Genomic DNA, 27,450 nt, shown 5'->3' with positions numbered 1-27,450 from the left:
CATTTTAGAATTAGATTTAACGATACTTATTTATCTTGTGTTTTTTTTTTTTTTTTTTTTTGGTATTACAATTTAAGTGAGACAAACTAAAGCAATGAGAAAGTGAGAGATGACACATAATGCAAGCAGGCCTCAATAGATAACCTATAATTACTTTGTTTCACCAAAAATTGACACTGTGACAAATGACTCTCTCTCTCTCTCTCTCTCTCTCTCTCTCTCTCATCCTTCTCTCTCATCGACTCATTCTACTGTAAATTAGCTATGAAGCTTAAAGTTAGTTATGAGCAATAATTATAGAACCACAAACGTTGTAGCCTATCAATATTCTTCGAGAGTGAGAAATCATAATTCCCTTATTCCCAAACTCAGAAAAAAAAAAAGAAGAAGAAGAAGAAGATGCATCAATCTGTAAAATAGTTTGATAAGGTGTTTCTTTTCTTTTATTTTTTTCAAGCCTCAATTAAGCTGTGCATTAGAAATTTAGAACCAATCCACAAAACAAGAAATAGTTTCGAAATCATCATAGTAAATTTATTATGAATTTATGATACACTGGTGTGACACCCGTGCTACAACACATTTAATTTTCAAATTATGCTTAAATAAAATATTAATATTCGAAATTATATAGTAAATGCATGGATATTAACAGGTTCAATTAAAATATTCAATTTATTTTGTCAATTTTTTAACTATCACACCTAGATAGTTTAAGTAAATTATTTCTATATTTTTTATATATTAAATTGATTGCACGATAAAAAAAAATTAAACAAATGCAAATAAAATAATAATTTGACAATAATACTAGAATAAAAATGTAAAATTAAACCGAGGCCGATATAATTCAACTACACAATGAAATCACAATCACTAGCTACACATAGAGATCACTATTTCACAGTTTACTTTTATTTTGTAGTAGTATTGGAACAAATAAATAGTGGAAAGTGACACCAGAGTATTCTGAATAGACTAATTAGTTAACACTTTACTATTTGTGCCCATATCCCCTTTTTGCAGTTAGTCATGCCAATTATTGTAGATAACATGCATTTTTTAATTTAAATACTTCTCTCCCATAAAATCATGCGCACCAAATTATGCATAATTTCCCCAATATTTGTTATTTACATTCGTCCTACAAAAATATGTACTCTCTTCCTTCTTCGAAAATTTCGCCCCAAAAAAAGCACGTATTTTAATAAAAATTAATAAAAAATTATTTGATAGTGAGATTTAAGTACAAAAATAATATTTAAATAATTATAATTGTAAAGTTGATGATAAAGTCATGTACAAAAATAAAGAAATTGAGGCAAACTTTTGAAAAGCACTCCAAGAAAAAACAAATTAGGACAAAATGTTTAGAGACGACGGGAGTTCAATTTATTACTATTATTTCTTTTCTCTTCTATTCTTGACGTCTCATCTCTTTTTTAACAATCTCAGTGATCTCACTTTTCTTAGTTATTTTCTTCGAAAAAAAAATATTCCCTTAGTCCTGATTCAATAGTTTCATTTTTTTGGGCACAAAAATTAAGAAATTTATTTTTTAAGTGTAAAAATATGTGGAACCATATTATTTGTAGTATAAAATCATTACCGAAAATAGAAATAAAACTATTAAAATGGGACGTCCCGAAAAAAAAAAAAAAAAAAAATATTGAAGTGTGACAAAGGAAGTAACTCTCGACTCTTTAAAAAGTATGGACCTACAACTTTTAAATAATTTACACCTTTTGTAAAAAAAACACATATCAACTAGTAACATTTTTTAAAGGTTGTGCCCCAAAAAAAATGAGAGGAGAGAAATATTATTTTAAGCCTAAACAACCTACCAAACTTTTCACATGGGATATGATCATGTGCAATCCAACAAGATAAGCACATGTAAACAAAAATGACAACTAAGATTTGATGAAAAGTAGGCCGAATTGCAATACAATAGTAATCCCAAATCATACAATTATCTTTACATGTGAGCCAAACATAGGTCCATACTCAGTAGATAAAATACATAAATAAAACTACAATAAACACAATTCTAGTTCATCATCAAGTAGGAAAAAGAAAAACCAAGAAAATCAGCAGCAGCTTCACACTTTCAAGTAGCAGCAGCACAAGGCACACCAAAGAGGAAAATTTTAGTGGCCACTCTTGAATGGGATGGCTCTGATGATCACCTGGTGGTAGAGGGCAGCGAGCGCAGCTCCGATGAATGGTCCGACCCAGAAGATCCACTGCAACGAGGCACGTTACACAGGCGACTTAAGTTAGTAATAGCCGGAGATATCAAAAGACGAAAAAAGAGTATGTAGAATGCTGGCGATGATCTTACGTGGTCATCCCAAGCATGGTCCTTGTTGAAGATAATGGCTGCACCAAGGCTGCGGGCGGGGTTGATGCCCGTTCCTGTGACGGGGATGGTCGCCAAGTGAACCAAGAACACGGCGAATCCGATGGGGAGGGGAGCCAAAATCTGTAAATCCGCACATTAGAAACATTCCTAAAGTGGGAATTTCATTACCAACTCAACAAGCATATTTTTCAAGAATTGCTCTTAAATTCCTACAACAAACGAGAATTTTTCAAGCTAACATTATAAATGGTATTTTGTCCCTAATTTTCCACAATCAAGCATATCCAATAGTTAATTTGCATACTGCATAATGAAAATCCATCAACGGGGTAAAATTGAATGATATACTCACAGGAACATGAGAATCTCTGGCGTTTCTCTTGGCATCGGTGGCGGAGAAGACGGTGTAGACGAGGACGAAGGTGCCGATGATCTCAGCACCAAGGCCGGAGCCCTTGGTGTAGCCGTGGGCGACGACGTTAGCACCGCCGCCCTGCATCTGGTAGATGGAGGGCTGGAAACCCTTGACAACGCCAGCACCGCAGATGGCGCCGAGGGTTTGCATCACAATGTAGAAAACAGCTCTCGTCAGAGACAGCTTCCTCGCCAAGAACAGACCAAATGTCACGGCTGGATTGATGTGTCCACCTGAAACCCTCACAAACATTCACAAATCACTACATGGAAATATGTAAATAAACTTTTACCAAAATTCAGTAAAGATGCTGCTGCAAGCAATTTATCAGAGATGATTCTAGGAACTCGAAGTGAAATTGGGTGAGATCTACCATTTCGCGAGCTCAAACATGGAAAGGAGAGCGCTGGAGGCAGAAATCTAAGTTCGTTTCATAAATTTAAGCTAGAAATTACAAAATATCAAAATTCAAGCTCAATAATCGGAAATTAAAATCTATAATTAGCTGTATCTTCACACACGCACACGCACAACGCCAACTCCAGTAGCAGAAACCTTACGTAAGCAAATTTGCAGTTTGCTACTTGGAGAAGAAGAACAAAATTGTTGCATGTGAATCAAACACAGAACATGACGAAACAACCACAATTTAGCAACGCAGACAACAAATTTCAAGCAGTAACCGTCACCCTGAACTCAATAAATCAGCAGCAAAGGGCAGATCCAGGAAGAACACGCACAAAACGCAGTGATTGAGTAGGAAAATGTACCAGAGATTCCAGCGGTGCAGTAAACTAGGGCAAAAATCATTCCACCGAAGGCCCAAGCGATTCCTTGAATCCCAACGCTGGCGCACTTGGAAGTCGACCTCGCATACCCCATCACGGTCAAAATCGTGATGTAGAGGAACAAGAAGGTGGCCATGAATTCAGCAATGCCGGCTCTCCAGAAGGACCAGGAGGTGAGCTCGCCGGGCTCGAACAGCGGCGCCGGTGGCGGCTCCTTGTAGTCCTTGGTCTGAGCGGAGGTGCCTATAGGCTGCCTCTCGTTGAACTTGTTCGCTCCGAGCTTCACATCCTCCTCTTTGCCTTCCATTTCTCTCTCTCTCTCTCTCTTGGGAGCTGGTTTTCTCTCTCTAGGTTGGTTTGATGAGATGGTAGTGGTGAGGTGAAGTGGAGTGGGCAGAGACTGATTTATACTGACATGAAAGGATAAGTGTAACAAATATACAAATTCTTTTTTGGCCTCTTTATTTTATTTAAGGCCCTTGGAGTTTTGTATATTCTCGTTAACCCACTGTCTTTCTCAATTTTTGCATTTTGATCTTCTTCTTCTTTTTTTCTTTTTTCTTTTTTCTTTTTTTGAAGAATTTTGATACTATTTGATGTAATTTAACAGTTCTAACTTTTACTGCACCTTGAATCACATTTTTGTTTGAGGTTATCAAAATGACAAAACCTTACTCTTATAAAAAAAATACTTCCTCCGTCCACGAAAAGTATGACATTTTTGCCATTTCGAGTGTTCATGAAAATTAAAGTATGTAATTTTCATTTTAAGACATGACTCACCACTTTTTCTTATCTTTTTATCCTTACAAACATCCCTTATTTACAAAAAATCATATGTAATTCAATCTCAACCGCTCATTTCTAATTTTGGTGGGACCCTTTCTCCACTGCATAAAAATCACCACCAATTTTCTCAAAATAGGTGTCCACCAAAAGTGTCATATTTTTTGTGGACGGAGAGAGTAGTAAAAAAAATGTAGATAAAACAATATTTGTAAAATGCCGTCTACATATTTCATTTAATTGATATTTAAAATCGGAGTTTGAAAAAATCGAATAGTTGTAGCTTCAAACAATAATAACTACGACTGATATCCTTGCAAATATTAATAACAATATCATGTGCTTGATAATATATATATATATATATATATATATATATATATATATATATATATATATAAATGTGTGTGTGTGTGTGTGAACCATAATTTTCGTGAGAACGTAAGAATCATTAAAATTATTGTATTTGCTATACAAATGAATGCATTCGTTATTAAATTTACTGCATTCAAAAAAAAATATTTTTTTTGCTCCCTTCAGAATTTGAATTCAGGTTCTACATTCATCCACTAAGATGATGCATCCACTGTCTGTAGATCTTGATGATCGAATGATTTAAAATGGTTCTCCGTTTTTATTTTATTTAGTTGTTCTTATTTGAACCTCTCCCTATATATTATTCACTCCTCAATTAATTATACTATATATTATAACATCCTATTCAAATTAAGTAGTTCAATCCTACAAGTCCTATTTATATATTGTATTTTTCATTCTTGCTTCAAAAGTAAGTTAATGAAGTCACTTAAAACATTGGTATAAATTAAATGCACATTGATTCTATTTTTGTATGATCCATATATGTTAACTTGTTGCATTAATTATGCATGTTTTGAGATATTAATTTCTTAGACTTCAATCAACCAAACTCGGATTAATCCCTTCTCCTATTGTTACTATTGTTTATTTTATTCGAAGAGCCGTTATGAACTCTAGGATGCTAGAAATCATAATTCAAAATGTAAGGACTAATACGCAATATATTAAAACAACAAGGATCGACATGTAATTTTCGTGAAAGCACAAAAAGGAAAGATGTTTCTGGAGAGAGCAAAAAGAAGACAAACGATAGCCAATGAATGAGCTGCGCTGTCTGCTCTCTTCTGCTTTTTTGCTGTTTCTTTTAATATTTAATACGCTCAATCCATTAGATTAATTTATTTAAACATGAAAGCTTATTTATGTTATCATTTATCAAGTATACTATTTAATATTCAATTTGACAGAATAAAACATTAATTTTCCCAAAATATGTTATCCTAACGAATAATCCAGCGCCAGCTTTAATGAATATTCAGAACTTTTTATTTGGAAAATGAATAAGTTCAGCTGACCCCTTTTGTCATCATGGGAAGAAAATTCACGAAAAACAAAAAAAAATAATTTATCGAGAATATAAGTGCTGTTTATATACTCCCTCCGTCCCTGAAATAAGTTCCTCTTTTTCCATTTTGGGACGTCCCTCAAATAAGTTTCTCTTTCTTTCTTTCTATTTTTGGACAACTACCCCACCACTAATAATATTTTATTTATTCATACTTTTCACTTTTTCACCACTCCCAATACTAATTATAACACTTTTTCACCTTTTCACCACTCCCAATACTAATTATAACATTTTTTTCACCTTTTCACCACTCTCAATACTAATTACTCCCTCCGTCCACCAAAAATATGCCACAATTTCCTTTTTCGTCCGTCCACAAAAAATATGCCACTTCCATTTTTAGTAGTAGGGTCCACACAACTCCACTCACATTTAAAGTGGGACCCTTACTCCACTACCAACTTTACTCACATTTTCTTAAAACCCGTGCCGAAAGCAAAGTGGCATGTTTTTCGTGGACGGAGGGAGTATAATATATTTTTCTCTACTATCAATAAATTTTACCATTTTCCTTAAAACCCGTGCCGTCCCCAAAGAGGAACTTATTTTGGGGACGGAGGGAGTATCTAGTTTTCAAATTATTATATAAAGTGGGATTTGCTTCGTTAAAAAAAAAAAAAAAAAGAGCACGAGAAATAGGGTACGAAATTTATAAAATACTCCCTCAGTTGCTAAATGGATATTCATAAATATTCATTTTATGGTTTTAGCTGCTTCATTTTATTTTATTTTTGACTTGGAGAGGAGAAGTGGTAGGATTTTGGTTCCTTCATATAAAATATACCTGACTCTATATTCACAAAATCTTGGGTATATGTGAGTGTACTGTACAATCGGATTGATCCATATCCATAATAATATTATTTATATGAGTTGGGTCAGGATATGAGTTCAAATCAGGGTGCGGGTCAAAGTTTAAGTGAAGATATAACCCGATTGTACGGTACACCCAAGAGTCCAAGACCACCTCTTCTATATTTTTGCTCAAACAATTCATTTTATTATAACTTTCAGTAGTACCTTTTATTTATTAATATTTGAATTCACTACTCAACCAAATTAATTAATTTAAAATTATATCACAATAGAATTTTTATTTCACTCAAAATGATAAATCTTTTATTAAAATTTATATCATTATAAAAGTGGATTTTTAGTTTTTTAAAAAAGGTGTATTTTTATTTAATCCCTATGTCCCATGAAGCATGTCACAATTCTTTTCGGCACATGAATTAAGAAATTTGTATTTTGTGTGTTAAGTGTGGTAGGTGAAAAAGTGAAAATGTGAATAAATGGTAATTTTTTTGTCATTTTTAGAAACGTGTCATGCTTCGTGGGACAGACCAAAAAGAAAACTGTGTCATGCTTCGTGGGACGGAGGGAGTACTATATTGAATACATCTTATTGGCCAAATCTATTAAGTTTGATTTACGTATGAATAAAAGGAAACTAAATTTAAGCATATCAGTGTGTTCTATTCATTCGATAAATTTATCATGAGAAAAATATGAACAACAAAGAAAATAAATCCCTATTTGTTTCTCCTCATTTTTACAAAGTGTAATTTTTTTTTTGATCGATAAAAGTGCAATATATTGAAAAACTCGGTACCAGTAGTACCAAAACAATTACAAAAAGGGGAGTGTGTACTCTCGGGAACACCACAAAGAAAACGGAACATTCACTTCCACCATTTGGAAGGTCTTGTTTCAGCTCCAAAGTCTACCTTTAACCTCCAACACAAGTTTTTGTGGATCCCACTCCTTTCCTTCAAACCTACTTTCATTTCTATAACTCCACAGCAGCCAAATTGTTCCAACCCATAAAGCTTTCAAAAAATTTCTGATTTTCTTACCTTTGCCACCATGAGTAAAAGACAAAAAATGTTGAGAGAGACCTTGTGGCTTTGCCGTTTTGATGTTGAGCCATTGCTGAATATGATCCCAAACTTGATCGGTTTTTGGGCAATGAATAAACAGGTGTTCCACCGTCTCTTCATGACCCACGCATGCATTGCACCACTTCTCTTCCACATGAATCGGTACGTTCCTCCTCACTAAATTGTCACACGTTGCCAATCTATTTCTCAAGCTTCGCCATACAACTACCGTCGCCTTATGTGGAGTTGGCGCCTCCCATACTTGGGCCAAGCTTATAAGCTTTTAGAGCTTATAAATTGTTTAAAAGCTTATATGGCAAAATAAGTTTCTAAACAATTTATTATAAGCTCATCCAAACACACCCTCGGTTAATTAAAAATATGAAGTTTCAAGAATTTTTTTTTATGTGATAAATTTTATTGGCAAATGTATTTGTATAATAGAAGTAATTAAAGTTAGGTATTAGTATTTCGAACTTTATAAGTTGCATAGTTATGGTAAAGAATACCTAATTAATCTTAAAAGTTGTCCAAGTTCATGCAAAGTTGGATTTTTCATAATTCTCCTTTCAATTTGCATGATAACACTGTTGCCCAGGTTAGCAAATTGTGTGTGTCGGATCGTTATCAGGTCGACCTGATATCGATACGATCTGATAAGGTTAAATCTGAACACGACTTGTTAAGAAAGTGCTCGACACGAACACGAACCTAACACGATTCCTTCAAATCCGAACACGACACGAACCCAACAATACGATAACAACGCAATTCGAATTGTGTTGACACGATACAATAACGACACGATCTGATTAAAATCTGATTAAACACGAAACCCTAAAGGATAAAGTGTAGAAAGAATAAAAAAATTAAAATAAATATTTAATAAAAATAATAATATTAACTATATCAGGTGACACGAACCCGATACGAAATTATCAGGTCCTTATCAGGTCGACACGATAAGGACACAAACTTGATAAGGCTTGACACTAACCCATTAATTTTGTGCGATTTCGTATCGTGCTTTCGTGTCGTGTTGAAAATTGTCAATCCTGTTCGACGGTATTCTTGTATATATAATTCAAAATTATGTGGAAGTAAAATTTTATTCGCTCGAGAATAAATGTTTTTCATCAAAAGTTATACATCAAGAAATTGAATAAAAGTATTATTTTATATTCTTAATTATTGTATGAATAAATGAACAACTAAATACATTGTTCGATTGAAGTATATAATTCGAGATTTTTTATTAGTGGACAATTTTATTTAGATCCAAAAGTTGATAGTTGATGACAGTTAACAACAATTTCAATTTTTATTCTCTCAAAAAAAAAAAGAAAAAAAAAACAATTTCAATTTTTATAACAAAGATGTGGATAGCGAGCAGCGGAACTCTCTCTCTCTTCAATTTTAGTCTTCTCCGTTGAACAGCAGGTAAGGACGACTCCCAGCGGGCCACCGGGCCACCGCGCCTCTTCCCACCTGAGCGCCAACCGCCTCTCCCACCGGAGTGCCGCCGCGCTTGACCCAGACGCAGACGCGTGACGCCCAGTCGCGAGGCCCAGTCGAGCAGTCCCTGCCTTTGCTCGCCTCCGTTTCCAAGCTCCGGCGGCCGCAGTCCCTTCGGCCGTTGAAAGATCTTGCGATCTGACGATCTGGTTCTCCGCCGCTCCGAGCCTCGATCCGCTGGATTCTTCTCGCAGGGATCGTTCATTTCCCAATATCGCCGTAGATCTTGTCGGTTTTAACCAAAACAAGTCTAGACAGACGCGATCCAGAACTGCCACAGCTGCTCTCCACTCCGGCGAGACCACGCATCCAGATCCACCGCAGCCCCCCAGTCCGGCGAGACCGCGTTCCAGCCAGGTCTTCCGCGATCGGCGTAGATCTCGTCGGTTTTAACCAAAAGAAGACCAGCGAGAAGCGATCCAGAACTGAAACAGCTGCTCTCCAGTCCGGTGAGACCACAACTCCAGGGCCACCGCAGCTATACAGTCCGGCTAGACCGCGCCTCCAGACAGCAGAGGGGGATTCCGATCCCATCAGATCGATCCGCTTTCAGCAGACCATTTTGGAGCAGCATGTCACGACTTTTTCTCTAGGTCTCTTCAGCGAACCTCGGATCTCCTTATCGGGCATATCCGGAGTCGCAGTGGATACGGTTCTCCTGTCGGACGTGTTCGGGGGGGCCGGATATAAGGTCTCAGGCAGTCTAGCGGCGGGGAGATGCGGCAGAGGTGCAGTTATCATCTGCGGCGGGCTGCATTTTGAATAGGTCCATTTTAAGAGATGGGAAAGGAGGTCTGGAGGGAGGTGAGGAAACGAGGGGAAGTGAGGAACGGAGCCGATGGAATGGTGAAGAAGCAGCTGAACCAAAAGACTCAAAGGTTTTCGAATCTTTGGAAAGCAAGAGACGAGAATGAAGCACAAAAAGTTACATTCTTTTTCAACAACATTCCAGAAGAATGTAGCTTTGATTTTTTGAGGAGAAAGTTCGGTTCCGTGCGAGAACCGACAGACATCTTTTGTCCAAGAAAGAGAGACAAAAAAGGGAAGCCTTTCGGTTTTGTTCGCTTCGAAGATGTTGAAGATAGGGACGGTTTGCTGGAACAACTTAATAAGTTGTGGATTGGGAGCTATAAAATTAGGGTGTTCAAACCGAGATTCGAGAGAGAAGTGAAGATCCAAGGAAGTAAAGGGAAGGGATTCAAAGCTGATGCAGGTAGAAAGTCGGAAAAAACAAAGGTCGTGCATGCCGCAAAAAGGATGATGGGGGTTTCTTTTAAGGAGGTGCTCACTGGATCCAAAGAAGGGGAGTCAGGATCTTCGGATTTGCTTCAGTTCAAAACTTCGGATGAGGAAACACGATGGCTAGATGGAGCTTTTACGGGTTTCATCAAAGATGAGTTCTTGTGGGAAGAGATTAAAGAAGAAATCAATAGCGAAATTGCTGGGAAACTGAAGGTGACGACGATGGGAGGAAATTTGGTGTTGATAAGTAGTGTCTGTGACGCGCCAACAGAAAAAGTTTTAACGGAAATGGATGAATGGAGTGAGTTCTGGTTTCAATGGAAGAGGAAATGGAACGTTGTGGATGTGTTTCAACAACGAGTGGTGTGGACGAGGTGGGTCGGGATCCCACTACATGCATGGAATCATCGCTTTTTTGAGTTGGCAACTGCAAAGTTCGGTCGGGTATTGAAGATGCATGAGAAGACGAAAGAAAAAGAAAAACTGGATGTTGCTTTGATTCAAATCTCCACGGGCCTTAGATCCATTGATCAAGTGACGGAGTGTTGTATTAATGGAGCAAGGTTCACGTTTCGCATTGAGGAAATTCACGAGAATCCTTTCTCTTCCATGCTCGGAGAGACGGAGTTCGAGGATTCGGGATCGGATGCAGGATGGACGAGCGGGGAGGAGTCCATGGATCCGGCAGCTGCAACCATCGGAGATCAGAACGAGAGCGGTGAAAGGGATGATGATGTTTCGGTTCTCCAAGAAATCAACGTTTCGTCTCATTCGATCCATGCAGACACGTTTGTCGAGGAAACCAATTATGAGGGGACGTTGGTAGGAGGATCGAAAATGCTTTTAAATTTGGTTGGGGCCGAAGGTGAGAGTCAGCCACTCGTAAAGGATGGGCAGATGGACTGCCACGCTTTTCAAAGTCCAAACCAAATTTTTGAGGAAGAAAACTGGGCCGACTCTCAGAAGGTACAACAAAAAAGCACAACTGGTGGCTTTATTGGTGTTTCTCTTGATGGGCCAGGAAGAAGCGTTTGTGAGGGAGGTCATACCTTAATGTCGACCCAAGCGCAAGGAGAGAAGAGAAGCGCTATTCTGGAAAGGGAAGAAGCCGATTCAGTTGTGTACATGGAAAATCAAGGTGCCAAAAATGTTGCAGATGACACGGCGTCGAAAGAGGATGGGCAAAGGATCGAAAGGAATGAGCCGCCGATTTTCAGCAACGAGGAAGGAAGTTGTTCAAACCAAAGTAAAAGGTGTGGGGATCGAAATTCAAAAGGAAAAAAAGGGAGAGAAAAGAAAAAGAATAGAAACAGGGAGAAAGAGAAATGGGAACACTTCATTTCAGATTTAGAGCCAATTGATGGAAGGGGGGAGGAAGTGGCAGAGCAGGAAAGAGAGGGGGAGAACGAAGAAGGGCAGGAGACGACAATTGGGGAGCAAAGTTCAGGTCAACAGATCTGGGATTTTGGAAAGAAGATCGGGTTGTCAAGTCGAATTCCAGACGAAGATGTTGCTCGACAGATTGAGGTGCAAGGTAATTTTCTTTCTTGCGAAAATGCTGGGAGTATTTTGAGGAATGTTTAATGAATTTGTTATCTTATAACATTCGGGGCTTGGGGAGTGTTGCGAAGCAGAGAGATGTTACTGATTTGGTGAAAGGGCAGAAGATCGATTTTTGTTGCTTACAGGAGACAAAGATGGAGGTGTTTAGGGACTTGTTCTGTAAATCTTGGTGGGGGTCTAATTATACAGACATAGCGATTAGGAACTCGGAGGGAAGGGCTGGAGGAATTGTTTGCTTGTGGAATAGGGAGGTGTTTGAAGCCTCTAGTACGTGGGATTTACCGGGGGCGGTGGTGGTGAATGGTAGGTACAAGGAGGGTGATATCTTATGTTGCATCATCAATGTGTACGCACCAGTCGGCTCAGGGGAAAAGCGGATCTTGTGGGATGCCTTAAGCTCAATTGTGGAACAAAATACGGATAGGAGTGTCTGTATATTGGGAGATTTTAACTCAGTTAGGAGGAGGGATGAACGTGTGGGCAGTGGGGAGGCGTTTGGAGTAGCTGATGCAAGAAGTTTTGAAGAATTTATCCGGGGGAACGATCTGGAGGAAATTAAAACTCAAGGTCGGAAATTTACCTGGTACAAACCAAATGGAAAGTGCAAGAGTAAGATTGATCGCTTCCTCGTTAATGAGAATTGGATGGCTGCTTGGGAAGGGACGTCGGCACGAGGACTTCAACGTTCAATTTCGGATCATTGTCCGATTATTCTCACTACAAGATCGGAAGATTGGGGACCAAGACCTTTTCGATTCCTCAATGCATGGGTGAATCATTCGGAGTTCGAGGAGATGGTCAAGCAGGTGTGGACGGTGACTAATGTGGGGGGATGGAGTTTTTTTGTGGTTAAGGAGAAATTGAAGAAAGTTAAAGAGGCCTTGAAGGTGTGGAATCGGACTTCTTTCGGTGACATTGACTACAAAATTCAAGAACTTCGGAAGGAACTTCAAGAGAAGGATAAGGTGGACGAGCAGAGAGGTCTTGAAGAATCAGAGGTGATTAGGAGAAATGAGATTCAAGCCCTGCTCTCCCTTCAACTCAAGAATAAGCAGATGATGCTGCAACAGAAAGCTAAACTCAAATGGCTCAAAGAAGGAGACACAAATTCGGGTTTTTTCCATAGGGCAATTCGTGGGAGACGGATTAAAAACGAGATTGGCGGAATGCTCTTTGAAAACTCGTGGATATCTAAACCGGATGAGGTTAAAGCAAGAGTGAGAAATCATTTTGAAGCTTTTTTCAAAAGGAAAGAACGACAGATGCCTGATTTCCCCTTGGACTTCATGAGGAGGAGAATTTCAAATGAAGAGAGGCATTGGCTGATCAGGGATTTTCATCTGGACGAGATTAAAGAAGCAGTGTGGAGCTGTTGTGGAGACAAGAGTCCGGGACCCGATGGTTTTAACTTCACATTCTGGAGAGCGGCGTGGCACGTGGTTAAAGAGGACTTACTCCAGGTTTTGAAGGAATTTCACGAAAATGGGAACATACCGAAAGGTGGTAATGCCTCTTTTATTGTTTTGATTCCGAAGAAAGAAGGGGCTGGGTCGATCGATGATTTTCGCCCAATTTCTCTTATCACCAGCTTGTATAAAATTGTGGCTAAAATCCTGGCTGACAGATTGAAGAGGGTTATGGGGTCGATCATTTCTGATAATCAAAGTGCGTTTGTCAAGGGTCGCTTCATCCTGGATGGGGTGGTTATCCTGAATGAAGCTATTTTTGAGGCAAAAAAGAAGAGAGTGGGCCGTATTTTCTTCAAGATTGACTTCGCAAAAGCATACGACTCTGTGCAATGGGATTTCTTGGATATGCTTCTCAGCCGACTTAACTTTGACGGACTTTGGAGGAAGTGGATTAAAGGGAGTCTGGAATCTGGAACGGCAAGTGTATTGGTGAACGGGTCATCGACGGGAGACTTCAAAATGGAGAGAGGTTTGAGACAGGGTGACCCGTTGTCACCTTTCCTTTTCCTTATCGTGGCAGAAGGCCTCAACGAGTTCATTGAAAGAGCAGCGGAGAGGCAGCTCCTGGTTCCGGCGAAGATTGGCAAGGATAAAGTGCCCATTTCACATCTGCAGTACGCGGACGATACTATCTTCTTGTTGGAGGCAGATGACAGAAATATGGAGAGCGTGAAGAAACTCCTGATTCTCTTCCAGTTTGTCTCGGGTTTAGCGGTAAATTTTGACAAAAGTTGTCTTCTGACAGTGGGAGTGGATGACGCAGTTGAGAGGAGATGGGCATCGCTCCTCATGTGCAAGATCGGATCCTTTCCGTGCAACTACTTGGGTACTAAAGTGGGGGGGGCGCAGCAATGGTGTTGGAGATTGGAAGTTTTTGGTTGAAAAAGTTTCAAACAAAGTGGCAAGCTGGAAGAAGAGACATCTTTCGCTGGCAGGACGAATTACTCTAGTCAAGTCGGTGTTGCAATCCATCCCGGTTTATCAATTATCCCTCGCTTTCATACCTAAAGCGGTGATTAAGGAACTTAATTCACTGTTCTCAAAATTTTTGTGGGGAGGAGGTACACAGACGTGCGGTATCACCTGGTTTAAGTGGAATGCCTTGTGCCTCAATAAGGATTCAGGTGGTCTGGGGTTTCGGAATATTGATTGGTTTAATCAGGTCCTGTTAAGTAAGTGGCTCTGGAGGTTTTTGGGGGAGGGGAAAGCTTTGTGGGTAAGGGTGATCAAATCGCTTTATGGGGAGCTAGTGTGGGGGGAAGGGGGAGAATGTTCGGTGGCGGGCAGAGGTGGACAGAAAGGGTGGTGGCAAAAAATTGTAGATAAGGGAGGAGGAATGAGAGATCGGTGGTTCATCAATAATTTGAGGCGAAGAGTTGGGGATGGGCTTGAGATTAGCTTCTGGGAGGATGTGTGGGTGGTAGACAAACCCCTTAAGTTTGTGTTTCCGAGATTGTATAATTTGAGCCTAAACAAGAAAAGGCTGGTTGGTGAAAGCGGGTTTTGGGAGGGAGGGTCGTGGGTATGGAGGTTGGAGTGGAGGAGGGAGTTAAGAGAGAGGGAGAAAGGGCTTGAGGAGGATCTCCGGTTGGTGATTGCTGATTCTGTTCCTTGTGTAGGTGTAACAGACGGATGGAACTGGAAGGCGACAACAGATGGATGCTTCACAATCAAGTCGGCATATGAAATTGTGGCAAAAACAAGAATGGAGCAACAAGTTTTACCTTTGGAGATGGCAAAGGTTTGGAAGGCCCCAACACCAAATAAAGCCAAGGTGACGGCATGGAGATGTCTTAGAAACAGATTGGCAACATGTGATAATTTGAGTAGAAGAAATGTCCAGATCAGCGTGGAGGAGAGATGGTGCAATGCATGTGTTTCTAGTGAGGAAACGACGGAACACCTGTTCCTCCATTGTCCGAAAGCAGCGGCGGTGTGGGACCAGATCTTTCAATGGCTCGACATCAAAACGGCAAATCCGAGAGGTATCTTTCAACACTTCATTTCTTTCATTGCGGCTGGAAAAAATAAGAGAGAAAGAAGACTGCTTCAAGCTTTGTGGGTTGGAACAGTGTGGTTGCTCTGGGAAAGCAGGAATGGTAGTCGTTTTCAGGACAAGGCTTGGGATATTGATAGACTTGTATTACAGATTAAGGGGAGACTTTGGAGTTGGAACGAGGCCTACAAAATAGTGGAGTTAGGAATTTCTTTTACTTCTTGGTGTTCCAAAGACTTCAAACTTGTTTTATTGTTTTGATTGGCATTCCTGATGCCTTGATCCATTTTCTTTCAATAAAATTTTTACTTTACTGATCAAAAAAAAAAAACAAAGATGTGGATAGCGTGGTTTTGACGGCTTTTCCGACCGTTATTGAAATTGACGTGTCTCAAAAGAATCAAAATTAAAAAAAGAGACGTTACACATGCTTACAGCGGTCGATACACGTGTCATTTTGCTGCTGCTCCCTCTTTATAACTCATGGGGTCCTCATTATTAGTTGCCAAATCTCTATATTTCTAGATTTTTAATTACGTCTAAGTATGTTTTTAAGCTTACTAGTACGACCATCCATGCGATGCACGACAAACATCGAAATTAACATGATGTTTAAATAAATAAATTTAAATATTAAATAGAATTAAAATATAAATAAATGCAAACTATATTTTAAAAATAAAATAAAATAATCAACATCAATTACTCAATAAAAACGTAAATTTTCAACTTTATATAAAGTGTAATGATAATTATAGTTATTGAATAACTTTAAATTATTTTATAATAAAAATTAACATTACATATTATTATTATAGAGTACTACACGTCATAGTAAATAAATAAGTATCTTCATACACAAATATAAATTAAAAAAGTTGTAAAATTTTAACGAAGCGAGAGAAAATAAAATATTTTAAAAATTTCATAACTTATTCGTTTTAAATTTATTGTTGATGATTTTTTTACCATATTAAAGATCTTGTCACAAATTTAAATTTAAGATGCATATTGAATATTTTTTTCATAAATAAAATTTGATTATTTTTAGAATAGAATTAAAATTATGCTAAAAAAGAAGAGAAAATTAGTGGAAGAAGAGAGAGAAAAAATGGAGGGAAAAAACTCCTCTTTTATATATTATATAGATTTTAAATAGGAACCTTCTTTCGCGGGTGTTTACGACTGCTTTTGTTTTGAACCTTGTCTTTCTTTCCTTTTAATAAAATTTCTATTTCAGCAGTAGTACTCTCTCCGTCCGCCAAAATTATGGTAATTTGTTTGGGTACAAGATTTAATAAAATTGGTGATGATTTTGATGTAGTGGAGAAAGGGTCCCACCACTTTATGAGATGGGTGGTTGAGATTGAATTTTGAGTGATTTTTTTTGTAAATAAAAAGTGTTAGTAAGAATAAAATATTAAAGAGGATGGTGTGACCATTGCCATAAAAGGAAAGTGACATAATCTTGATGGACGCCCGATATAGTAATTGTGACATAATCTTGGCGGACAGAGGGAGTAATTTATAAGATGCAATTTTATAAGAGCTTGTAAGTGATTAAAGTGTTTGATGAGGAGTAATATATGCACAGCAGAGGAATCATCTTTGTCAGAGGAACGGACCTCACCAGAGAAGCGGATATGTCAGGGAAATCACTCCCGATCAGAGAAATGGCCCTTGCCAGTGAAATGGCCCTTGCCAGAGAAGTCACGTATGCCAGAGAAGTCGCTGAAGAGCGGAGGAACCGCCCGCCTGGGGGGGCAAATTTACCACTATGCCCTTGACCACGCGGGAAGCATGCTTCGAAGGCAAAATTACTATTTTACCCCTAGCATGTAATCTATAAATAGTCGCTCGTACGCACCTTGTAAATTTACGCTTTCAATACTTTTACAACTGCAACAATATTTCCTCGTGCTCTCAGCAATCTAGCAATCTTCTTTCGTCTTTCCGATCAATTTCTAGGTAAAATCCACGATTCACCGATAATTCACCAAACAAACGATCACCGTTCATTTATGCTTCACCAGTGTTTAAATAATTATTGTTGCAAAAAAAAAAGATATATTTGAATAATTAAATTTATAAATTAGAAAAAAAAAATTACTCCTCCCGTCCCACGAATCTTGACACGTTTTCCTTTTTGGACCGTCCCACGAATCTTGACATATTTCCAAATAAGGTAACTTCTCTCCTACTTTATCACTTTTTACATTCTCTCTCCTACTTTATCACTTTAACTGCACACTTAAAATATTAATCTACATTTCCTTAATTCTCGTGCTGAAACCAAACGTGTCAAGATTCGTGGGATGGAGGGAGTAATTAAAAAGATAAAATCATTGTTAGACAGAGAAAATGAAAGAGAGATGAAATTAAAATGATACTCCTTCTATCTTTATACAAAGTATTCACTTTTAAATGTCACAAGTTTTAATAAAGTAGTTGAATGGTAAAAGTTTCACTTTATTGCGAATGTAAAACTTATTAAAAATAGATTGGATACATTTTATATGGACGGACGAAATAGCAAATTGAATGCATTTTATGAGGACGGAGAAAGTATATGATAAAAATAATTGTAAAATAAATGTTATTTATAAGATAATGAAAAAATAAGTTGGCGTGGATAAACTTATTTTTTGAAGAGCTTATACTCTTTAAACTTATTTCTATAATTTATAAATTTTTTAAAATTTTATTTTATCAAATATTTTGAAAGAGTCAATAAATTTGAAAACAACTTCGCCAAACACCCTCGTACTCCTTTTTTTTCTAAAAAAAAATACACGCTCTTACTCTTACGCCTACTTTGGCCTTTGTAACACCTTCGTCAACATAAGTTTGTAGTGGCATCAGTATACGTCTATTTTTCATTATTTTCACTCATTTTCAAATTGTTTAATAATTATTAGTAATATTTTATTTATATCTATATTTATTATTTTAAATTTAATCTAAATTAATTTTGATGGTTATTTTTAGTTAATGGAGTATAAAAACAAATTAAATATTCCATTAATGTTTTATAATAAAACTATCAAATAATAAATATTATTTTTATTTAGAGAAAATTGTACAACACAAAGACCAGCTTAAATTTAAGAAATTGAAATACTACATATAAGTAAGTTTATAATTTTATAAATAAATCATTCATCATCGTCCAAATGTGCGCAGTGTATATCATTTTCAATTAAAAAAGAAGTCGTTAATGAACGGATGATTATATTATTTACACACAAAAATTCCTGTGAAATCGATTTTATAGTGAAACCGACTTCATAATGACACTGCTTCAACATACAAATGATACTTTATTATTATAAAGTGTAATTTATATGTTGAAGCAGTGTCATTGTGAAGCCGATTTCATCATAAAATCGGTTTTACAAGTATATGGGTGGTTATTTTAAATAATAGTGCCAAAGAGTTTGATCTAAATTAGGGATGGCAATCGGGTACGACGGGCACGGATAATTACTATTCATACTCATACCCGCGAACTAAATGGATATATAGTAGATTTTAACCACGAAATTATCAGTGGATATCAAATGCTATCCAAACCCGCCACCCGCTGATAACACTCATGTTTTCATGGTTTTTAATTTTTATATGATGTCAATTTTATAGGAAATTGAGTGTTGAATAATTGTTTTGTGCTTAAATTGATTTATTTTGTGAAATATGATACTTACTCGTACTTTGGTGATTTTTACAAAAATATTGAGTTTGAATTTGGACTAATGGTCTTAATCAAAGTTGTAGATCATCGCGATACGAGTTCGTATGCGCAAACGGTTCGCAAATTCGAGTTCGGACGAGAGAGATATGACCAGCACAAGAAAGTCGCGCGCAGTACTAGTGAATAGTGTCTGGCGGGAATTTTCTAGATTTTGCGGGATTTCGATTTTTCTGAGTATTTTCGAGTTTTGTACTGTATTTATCTTGTGTGCCTATATATAGGTCATTTCCTGACCTATCAGACATCTTTTCACCTCTCTTCATCCATTTTCTTTCTCTTTTCATATTTTTCAGTTTTAGACTTAGAACTTTATAGCTTTCATAGATTACATTTATTTTATGCAAGATTCAATATTGCATCTGTTCATCCTGAATTCTTTCCGAGTTATATCTATTTTATTTATTTCTATTGCTTTCTTTTATTTATGCTTTTGATTTATTTTATGATGTTTAGCTAATTCTTTTATCTGAACCTAGGGTTTGTACATAATTGATTAAATATGTGTGTTTGATTTATTGATATCAATTTGCCCTCTAGCTTGTATCCTCGTGCTTGTTTTCTTGTGAATTATATGTTCAATAGTTTACATAGTTAGCTGTTCAGTTTGAGTCTTGAATGCGATAATTGTTCAGCCTATTCAGGAATGCATGATATAGTGTTAGCCTTGAGTCTTGAATGCGACAGGTGAAGCTATAAGAAGCTATTCTTTGTGTGTTGTTGGGAGTTAATTTATTCATTTGAGTCTTGAATGCGATAAGGGATTTATTAATCTACATTCATAAGTGTTCGTTAGATAAAATTATGAATAGTGTTGTGATCTTTCATCAGGACTGTATTAAATTGGTAATTGAATCAATAGATTGAATGTATGTGTTTAATTAACGATAGTACATCTCTAGGATCAGAGTCTTTTATTATTTGAGTTTTTATCCTGCTTTATATGCTTTATTTTGATTTTAGTTTTATGTCTTCCATCTTATTTGAGTTTGCCTAAATATTGTTAGAGTTTTATTAGGATTACTTAGAGTGATTTCGATTATCAGTCCTTGTGGATACGATACTCGGTTACTGTTTATTTGCTACAATTACACTGTGTTAGTTGCAGTTTTTGTTGCTATAAAAATAGTGATCATCCGCGGATATTCGCTAGCCGTCGGGTATCCGCCAAGCCGCTATCTGTCGGGTATCCACCACCCACTATCCGTCGAATACCCTCCACCCCGCTATCCAACAGATACTGTTTAGCCCTATTTTGTGATGAATTTATGGGTGTTTACGTGTTATACTGGTTTATATATTGGTCTCGTTCACTCAAGAGTTAATTAATTTGAGTTTTTGTGCTAATTTTGTTGTCTCAGGATTTTATATTCGAATTGATTAATTCGTGGACAAAAATGAAGACAGAATTGAGTCAAGTGGTCTGAATAAAATTGAAGTTCGTCTCGATAGGAGTTCGTGGGCGAAAACAGATCTAAAATCTGACTTGAAACAAGAGAGAACAGACCAAAATAAAAATATTGTGCAATGCAGTGGGCGACGGCCTTCGCCTCACGGCGACCTCCGCTTACGCGAAAAATGCAATTAGAGAAAATGTTATTTAAACCCTTTTTCAAGGGTTTTGAAAGGACCTTCGCCTCCCATAGCCTCCATACCCTTTTTCCACCATCTTCCCTTAGTTTTTGGAGCTAGAAACTTGTCCTAACAACATTAGATTGCATTGGATTGTCGTTTACATTGAACTATTGTACGACTTCCTCTATTGATAGTTTCTACTTATGTTTCTTGATTGTTTACCTTTGTTGCTTATAAATTAATGTTGATTGATGCATTTGATTATCTCATGCCTAGTTAACGTTTTTGGTTTGCTGTTCGATTTATTAGTTTAGTTCTCCATTGAATTTTGTGTTGTGATTTCATTTACCTGTTATTTAGGATTAATGATGATTAGTGTTTTCCATGGATTTGAATGCTTGTTCTTTTGTCTCGCCTAAATAATTGTTGATTTACGCTTTAGGATTTATATTGCCTTTTCGATCATTAGATTAGAACCTTGGTTTTTATGCTTCCCTATTATTGCTTCCTTTATTCTGTTTCTTCTTTCGCCTAGTTAACTTTATAAGTTTTATTTCAATTACGCTTTAGTTTACAAGAGAGAGAGTGCCAGATCCAGCTATCGATTAGAGTGTGTAGGATTCACTGCTTCTTGTGCGTAGCATAATTAGCCGCCCTGCTTAGCCTTCCTTGAGAGACGACTTGTGTTAGCTTATCAATCCCTTATGTGTTTTGGGTTGAGTCAAAGTTTGGCACCGTTGCTGGGGAAGGCTTTAGGCGATTATTTGTGCTACTTTGTTTTTCGTGTTTATTTTATTTTTGTTTTTACTCGGTTATTTTTCTTTTTTCCATAGGTACGTTTGATCTTTTTGTTGAGTGTTGTGTTGCTAGGGAGTCGAAGTCTTAACATGAATTTGGCGTCCTACTTGATAACATTCACCGAGCACGTGAGGTGCTAGTAGCACGGGAAGAAGAGCCCGAGTTTTCTTCTCTCAAGTGCTTAAGTTGAAGATATGGGAGAAGACTGTCCCAGATACATGGGGGATTTTGCTTGCCCCATTATTGGAGCTACTTCATCTACTATAGTGCTCCTCACTGCAGTCATGAACTACGACTTGAAGCCTAATTATTCCAGTCTGCTTCCTCTTTTCTATGGGTTGCCGAGTGAAGATGCCTTGAAGTTCATCCGGGACTTCTGCACCCAAGTGCAAACTTTTCCACTTCTGAAGATCACAGAAGATTAGCTGAAGCTTAAGTGCTTCCAATATGCACTCAAGGATCGGGCAAGGACTTGGCTTCTCTCTTTGCCGCCTAATTCCATCACTACTTGGGGAGAGGCCTGTGAGAAGTTCATGCTGAAGTTCTACCCAAATCACAAGACACAAGAGATTAGAACTCAAATCATGAACTTCATTCAAGGAGCCGATGAGCTACTTCATAAGGCTTGGGAAAGATTTCAGGAGCTCATCCGCTAGTGCCCGCAACACCAGTTGACCCCAGTGATGCTGATGCAATTTTTCTATGACGGGTTAGTGCGGACGACCCAATTTATGGTGGATAACACTGCGGGAGGTAACATTGCAAGGAAGACTGAAGACGATCTCAATAAAATCTTCAAGACATTAGCTGAAAGCTCCCAACAAAAGACAGTCCGTGGAAGGAAGGCAGAGGCTAGTGCAGTGGCACCCAGTTATGAGCTCCAAAAGCAGATGGCCGACATGAAGAGAGAGCTGCAGCAGCTGAAGATGGACAAGGTGGCAAACCCTCCTACCCACCAACCGAATGTCGAGAGATGTGGCATTTGTGGTGATTTTGGCCATGGAGCCAACGAGTGTCATAGGATGAGCGAGCGTACTTATGAAGGAGGAGTAGATGTCTTTGCTGTGCAAGGGTATTCGAGTGGGCAACGCTAAGGTCACATGCAAAGACACGGGCAGAGTTCTCAATTCTGTCAACTCCAGCAACCTATAGGTTATCAGGACCAACCGCAGTTTTATCCACCTCAGCAGCAATTCCCCGTGCAACAAGGGAGTTTCCAGCAATCGCAGGTCCGCAGCAGTATCAGAATGTCCCTCAACAGTTTCAGAAACCAGCCCCACCACAAAAGCCGTCTCTTGAGGATACGATGCAATCTTTCATGGCGATGACCAAGCAAAACATGGAGTCTCAATCCGCCACTATTAAGCGCCTCGAGATTATAGTTGGACAACTAACGGGGGCCTTGAGTCAGCTGCAGCAGCAACAGCCAACTGGGAAGTTCCCAATTCAGGACCAGCAGCCGCATCAAGCTCATGCTGTGGCAGTTGTCAATGAAGATGCCCCAATCACCACAGGGAAATGGAGAAGCAAAATTATGGAAGCAATCAAGGCTATCCAGTGCCCCAGTGAGCCTCTGCCACCCTTCACTGTTGCCCCAGACCATCCACCACTCAAGCAAAGAGATCTAGATAGCTTTATTTTCAATATTAGTTTAGGTGGGGTTGAAGAGATTTCGAGAATGCTTGACTTGGGCGCGACAGTCAATTTGATGCCGCTTGATATATTTGAAAACCTGGTGAAAAATGATGAAATTACTGCTCCATTAACTTGTGTCGTTATTAAATTACAAGTAGATTTAATATATGCGTACATTTATTTAATCATGACAAGAAACGAAATTGGAGAGAATGGGGGAAGCGGATCTCAAATCTATTTGGGGATCAGAAGATTTTGGATTCGCAGTTCGCAATGCAGAAGGTAGGTCGGGGGGAATTCTAACCATTTGGAACTCCTCTAAATTCTCGAGCTCAAGCCAGTAGGACATCCCGGGAGCTCTGATCGTGAACGGGGTGTGGAAAATAGGTGATGTTCGTTGCTGCTTGGTGAACGTTTATGCCCCTCAACGGTTACAAGACAGAGAGCAGCTGTGGGATAGGCTGGATTTGGTTGTGAGGCAGAATAGGGATACTTGTGTGTGCTTTGGGGGAGATTTTAATTCGATTAGAAATATTGCCGAAAGAAATGGAAGGGGCACGCAGGTTTCGACTAGAGATATTCAGTTGTTTGACCTTTTTGTGAGAAGAAGCCAGATGGAAGAAATTAGACTCCAAGCAAGAACGTATACGTGGTATCAACCACAAGGGATGTGCAAATCAAAACTCGACAGATTCATGGTAAATGAAGAATGGCTATCAGTTTGGGCTCACACAAAGGCGAGAGGGCTTCAAAGGTCGATCTCTGATCATTGCCCAATTCTTCTGGAAACGAAAAAGGTGGACTGGGGACCGAAACCTTTTAGGTTCTTCAATGCCTGGACAAGGTATCCGGATTTTGATTCAGTGGTTCTGAACTCTTGGCAACGAAGCGGTATTTCTGGAAGGAGTAGCTTTGTTTTCAAAGAGAAAATCAAAAGACTGAAAGAAGATCTTAAGGTTTGGAGCAGGTCGGGATTCGGGATCGTTGAGGAGAATATTTCAAATCTGAAGAAGGAAATTCTCAAGTGGGACTCCATTGATGATATCTTCGGGCTGGAAGAGGAAGAAGCACTTTTGAAAAGTGAAGCGGAAGCGAATCTCTTCACTCAGCTGCAACATCGGGACAGTACCCTAGCCCAAAGAGCGCGCAACCGGTGGCTTAAAGATGGGGATCTGAACAGCAGCCTTTTCCACAAGGCTATTAATGGAAGAAGAGCCAAGAATGATTTTTCGGGGCTTTTTGTGGATGGAGCTTGGATCCAGGAGCCCTTTGATGTTAAAAGAGCGGTCAAGGAACATTTTCACTCTCAATTCAGGAAAAGACTCAGAGCACGTTCGGTTTTACCAGCTGATTTTGTTAACAGAAAAATTTCAGATTCAGCAAGAGTGTGGCTGGATCGACCGTTTTCTGTGGAGGAGGTCAAGATGGCGGTGTGGAATTGCGACAGTGGAAAGAGTCCAGGGCCAGACGGGTTTAATTTTCTGTTTATGAAGAGATGTTGGGAAGTCATAAAAGGAGATTTGATGGAGGTGATGCGAGAGTTTCATGCAAATGACAAATTGGTGAGAGGAAGCAATTCTTCTTTTGTGGTGTTAATTCCGAAAAAAACCACGGCATCGGAGCTTCGAGACTTTAGACCCATATCACTTATCAGTTGCATGTATAAGGTGATTGCTAAAGTTCTTGCAGCCAGATTGCAGCAAGTCTTGAAGGACATTATCTCGGAGCCCCAAAGCGCGTTCGTGGAAGGAAGGTTTATCCTTGACGGAGTTGTGGTACTAAATGAGTTGATTGAGTTCGCTAAGAAAAAGAGAAGAGGCCTCGCTCTGTTCAAAGCTGATTTCGCCAAAGCTTACGACACGGTGGACTGGGATTTTCTGGATAAAATGTTGGAGCTATTTAATTTCAGCCAAAGGTGGAGAAGGTGGATTTCAGGTTGTCTTCGATCGGCATCTACTAACGTCCTTGTTAATGGGAGCCCATCCGGGGAATTCCAACTCGAACGTGGAATCCGTCAAGGCGATCCGCTATCACCTTTCTTGTTTTTGGTTGTGGCGGAGGGTTTGAATATTCTCACGGAAAGGGCAGTTCAGAGGGGACTTTTAGAACCTTTCAATGTCGAAAATGGGGATCTCCGAGTGTCACACCTTCAATACGCAGATGACACCATGTTTCTAGTCTCAGAGAAGGTTGAAAATGCCCGGGCGATCAGGAGTATTCTCAAGATCTTTGAAGTGCTTTCTGGCCTGACTGTGAACTTTGAGAAAAGCTGCTTTGTCGGAATCAACATCCAAGACGATGCGGGATCTGTTATGGCAGATCATCTCAAATGCTGTGTTGGATCACTCCCAGTTAAATACCTTGGAGTCAAGATTGGGGGACATCTTTCAAGGGCGACGGACTGGTCTTATGTGGTGGAGAGAGTAAAAAGGAAGATCAACGGCTGGAAAGAGAGGAGGATTTCTTTTGCCGGAAGGGTTACTCTTCTTCGATCGGTGCTTTTCTCCATCCCTATCTACCAATTATCTTTCTCAAAAATCCCAAAAAAGGTGTTATCCGAAATTAGATCTTTGATGTGTAAGTTTCTTTGGGTGGGAGGAGTGGAAGGTAAGAAAATTTGTTGGGTCAAATGGGAGGAGCTGTGCCGGGAGCATAGGGAAGGGGGTCTTGGACTCAAAAATTTGGAATGGTTCAATTCGGCACTCATGGCTAAATGGTTATGGAGGTTTCTTTCGGAAAGAGAGTCTTTGTGGGCGCGAGTGATTAAGAGTTGTCAGGGGGAAATCTTTTGGGATGGTGGGGGTTTTCGATTGAAGGGGAGAAGTGAACCGAAAACTGGATGGTGGAGAAAAGTGTTGAGCTTGAGTTGGGGTCCGAATGGGAAGTGGCTCAGGGAAAATCTGGAAATACAAGTGGGAAATGGAGCATCGGTTCTTTTCTGGCACCACTGTTGGATAGGAGAGAGTAATCTGTCAGAGATTTTTCCAAGACTTTGTCGCCTTAGTACCAATCAGAACGGGTCGATTTCGAGTATGGGGGAGTGGAGGGAAGGAAATTGGGTGTGGAATTTTAATTGGAGCAGGGAACTTTGGGATAGAGAGAAAGAGCAGGTGCAGTGTCTTGAGAACATGATCAGCCAAATCCGAATTGAAGAAGGGAAAACAGACAAATGGAGATGGAAAGCCTCAAAAGGCGATATCTTCTCGGTCAAATCTGCCTATAGGGCAATCAGCACAGACGGAAGCCACAGCCCCAACAGGGGATTTGAGACGGAGCTTTCTTCCATTTGGAAAGCCCCGGCTCCACCAAAAGTAATTACAACGGCGTGGAAAGTGCTCAGAGGTAAACTGGCAACTTGTGATAATCTTTTGAAAAGAAAGGTGGTCATCCAACATCAGGAGGCCTTGTGTGTTCTCTGCAAGACGACGACTGAGACGGTCGATCACCTGTTCTTTAGTTGTGAAAAATCTTATCAACTGTGGAGCGGATTGGTCGCGTGGCTTGGCAAGAAAACGACTTTGCAGTGTAAGGTAAAAGATCATTTTAATGCCTTCATCAATCTCGGTTGTAAGAAAGAAAAACGTTTTTTGCTTGGTGTGTGGGCTGGTGCGATTTGGAGTATTTGGAAGATGAGAAACGAATGCAAATTCCAGCAAGGCGAGTGGAATTGTTATAAAGTTGAAGCGGAGCTTAAGTCGAGATTTTGGAGCTGGATGACGATTTTTAATGTTCAGAAATCACCTGAGGATTTTAGGAGCTGGTTTGGAGCAGCAAGAACAGGAGAGTAGTGAGATAGACGGGTGCTTGAGCTGTGTTTATTTCTGTTTTTTCTTTCTCTGTTGTTTTTCTTTCCTTTGTTCTTCTTTGGTACTGCTGGTACCGTTTTTCAATGAAAGTTGAATACCTTTTGCTGCTCAAAAAAAAAAAAACATTTATGTAAACATGAGGAATTTGTTTCTATATTTGCCTTCACTTCCGTCGTTGTACACGAATTGGACCAAAATAATAATATCCAGATTTTAATGCTCATGTATGTGAATAAAAAATGAAAATTAAATTAGTATGTATATATTATTGAAGCATTACATAACATTCACCATATTTTTTCGAAAAGGAATTCCATTTTCGAGTAAAAGGAAATTATGTCTAAATATGATGATGCCCAATTAATTTGTCCTTGACCCAAAATGGACAATTGTAGGTGGGTTGGGACCATGTGAGTTGTACA

General features: G+C 38.8%; 2 protein-coding genes across 3 annotated transcripts; one reads left to right on the top strand and one right to left on the bottom strand.

The window, feature by feature from the left end:
- Positions 1–1,919: 1,919 nt before the first annotated feature.
- Positions 1,920–4,005, bottom strand: LOC130999084 (aquaporin PIP1-2). 2 transcript variants are annotated; one of them, XM_057924565.1, is made up of 4 exons: positions 3,551–4,005; positions 2,718–3,013; positions 2,345–2,485; positions 1,920–2,246 (listed from the first exon to the last, which is right to left on the bottom strand). In XM_057924565.1, exons 1-4 carry the CDS (start codon positions 3,873–3,875, stop codon positions 2,151–2,153), a joined length of 858 nt encoding a protein of 285 aa, XP_057780548.1. In that variant the 5' UTR covers positions 3,876–4,005; the 3' UTR covers positions 1,920–2,150. The 2 variants fall into 2 exon arrangements, with proteins under 2 accessions (XP_057780548.1, XP_057780547.1); XM_057924564.1 differs by having other exon boundaries at positions 1,920–2,485; positions 3,551–3,976.
- An 18,313-nt stretch (positions 4,006–22,318) lies between these two features.
- Positions 22,319–27,010, top strand: LOC130998670 (uncharacterized). The gene is made up of 4 exons (XM_057924083.1): positions 22,319–22,659; positions 22,740–23,322; positions 23,418–23,504; positions 23,567–27,010. The coding sequence occupies exons 1-4, from the start codon at positions 22,319–22,321 to the stop codon at positions 27,008–27,010; spliced, it is 4,455 nt and encodes a 1,484-aa protein (XP_057780066.1).
- The last annotated feature ends 440 nt before the right edge of the window (positions 27,011–27,450 follow it).

This window comes from Salvia miltiorrhiza, chromosome 8, assembly GCF_028751815.1.
Source record: "Salvia miltiorrhiza cultivar Shanhuang (shh) chromosome 8, IMPLAD_Smil_shh, whole genome shotgun sequence".
Taxonomy (NCBI): Eukaryota; Viridiplantae; Streptophyta; class Magnoliopsida; order Lamiales; family Lamiaceae; genus Salvia; species Salvia miltiorrhiza.
This window is presented reverse-complemented; position numbering and strand designations above follow the sequence as displayed.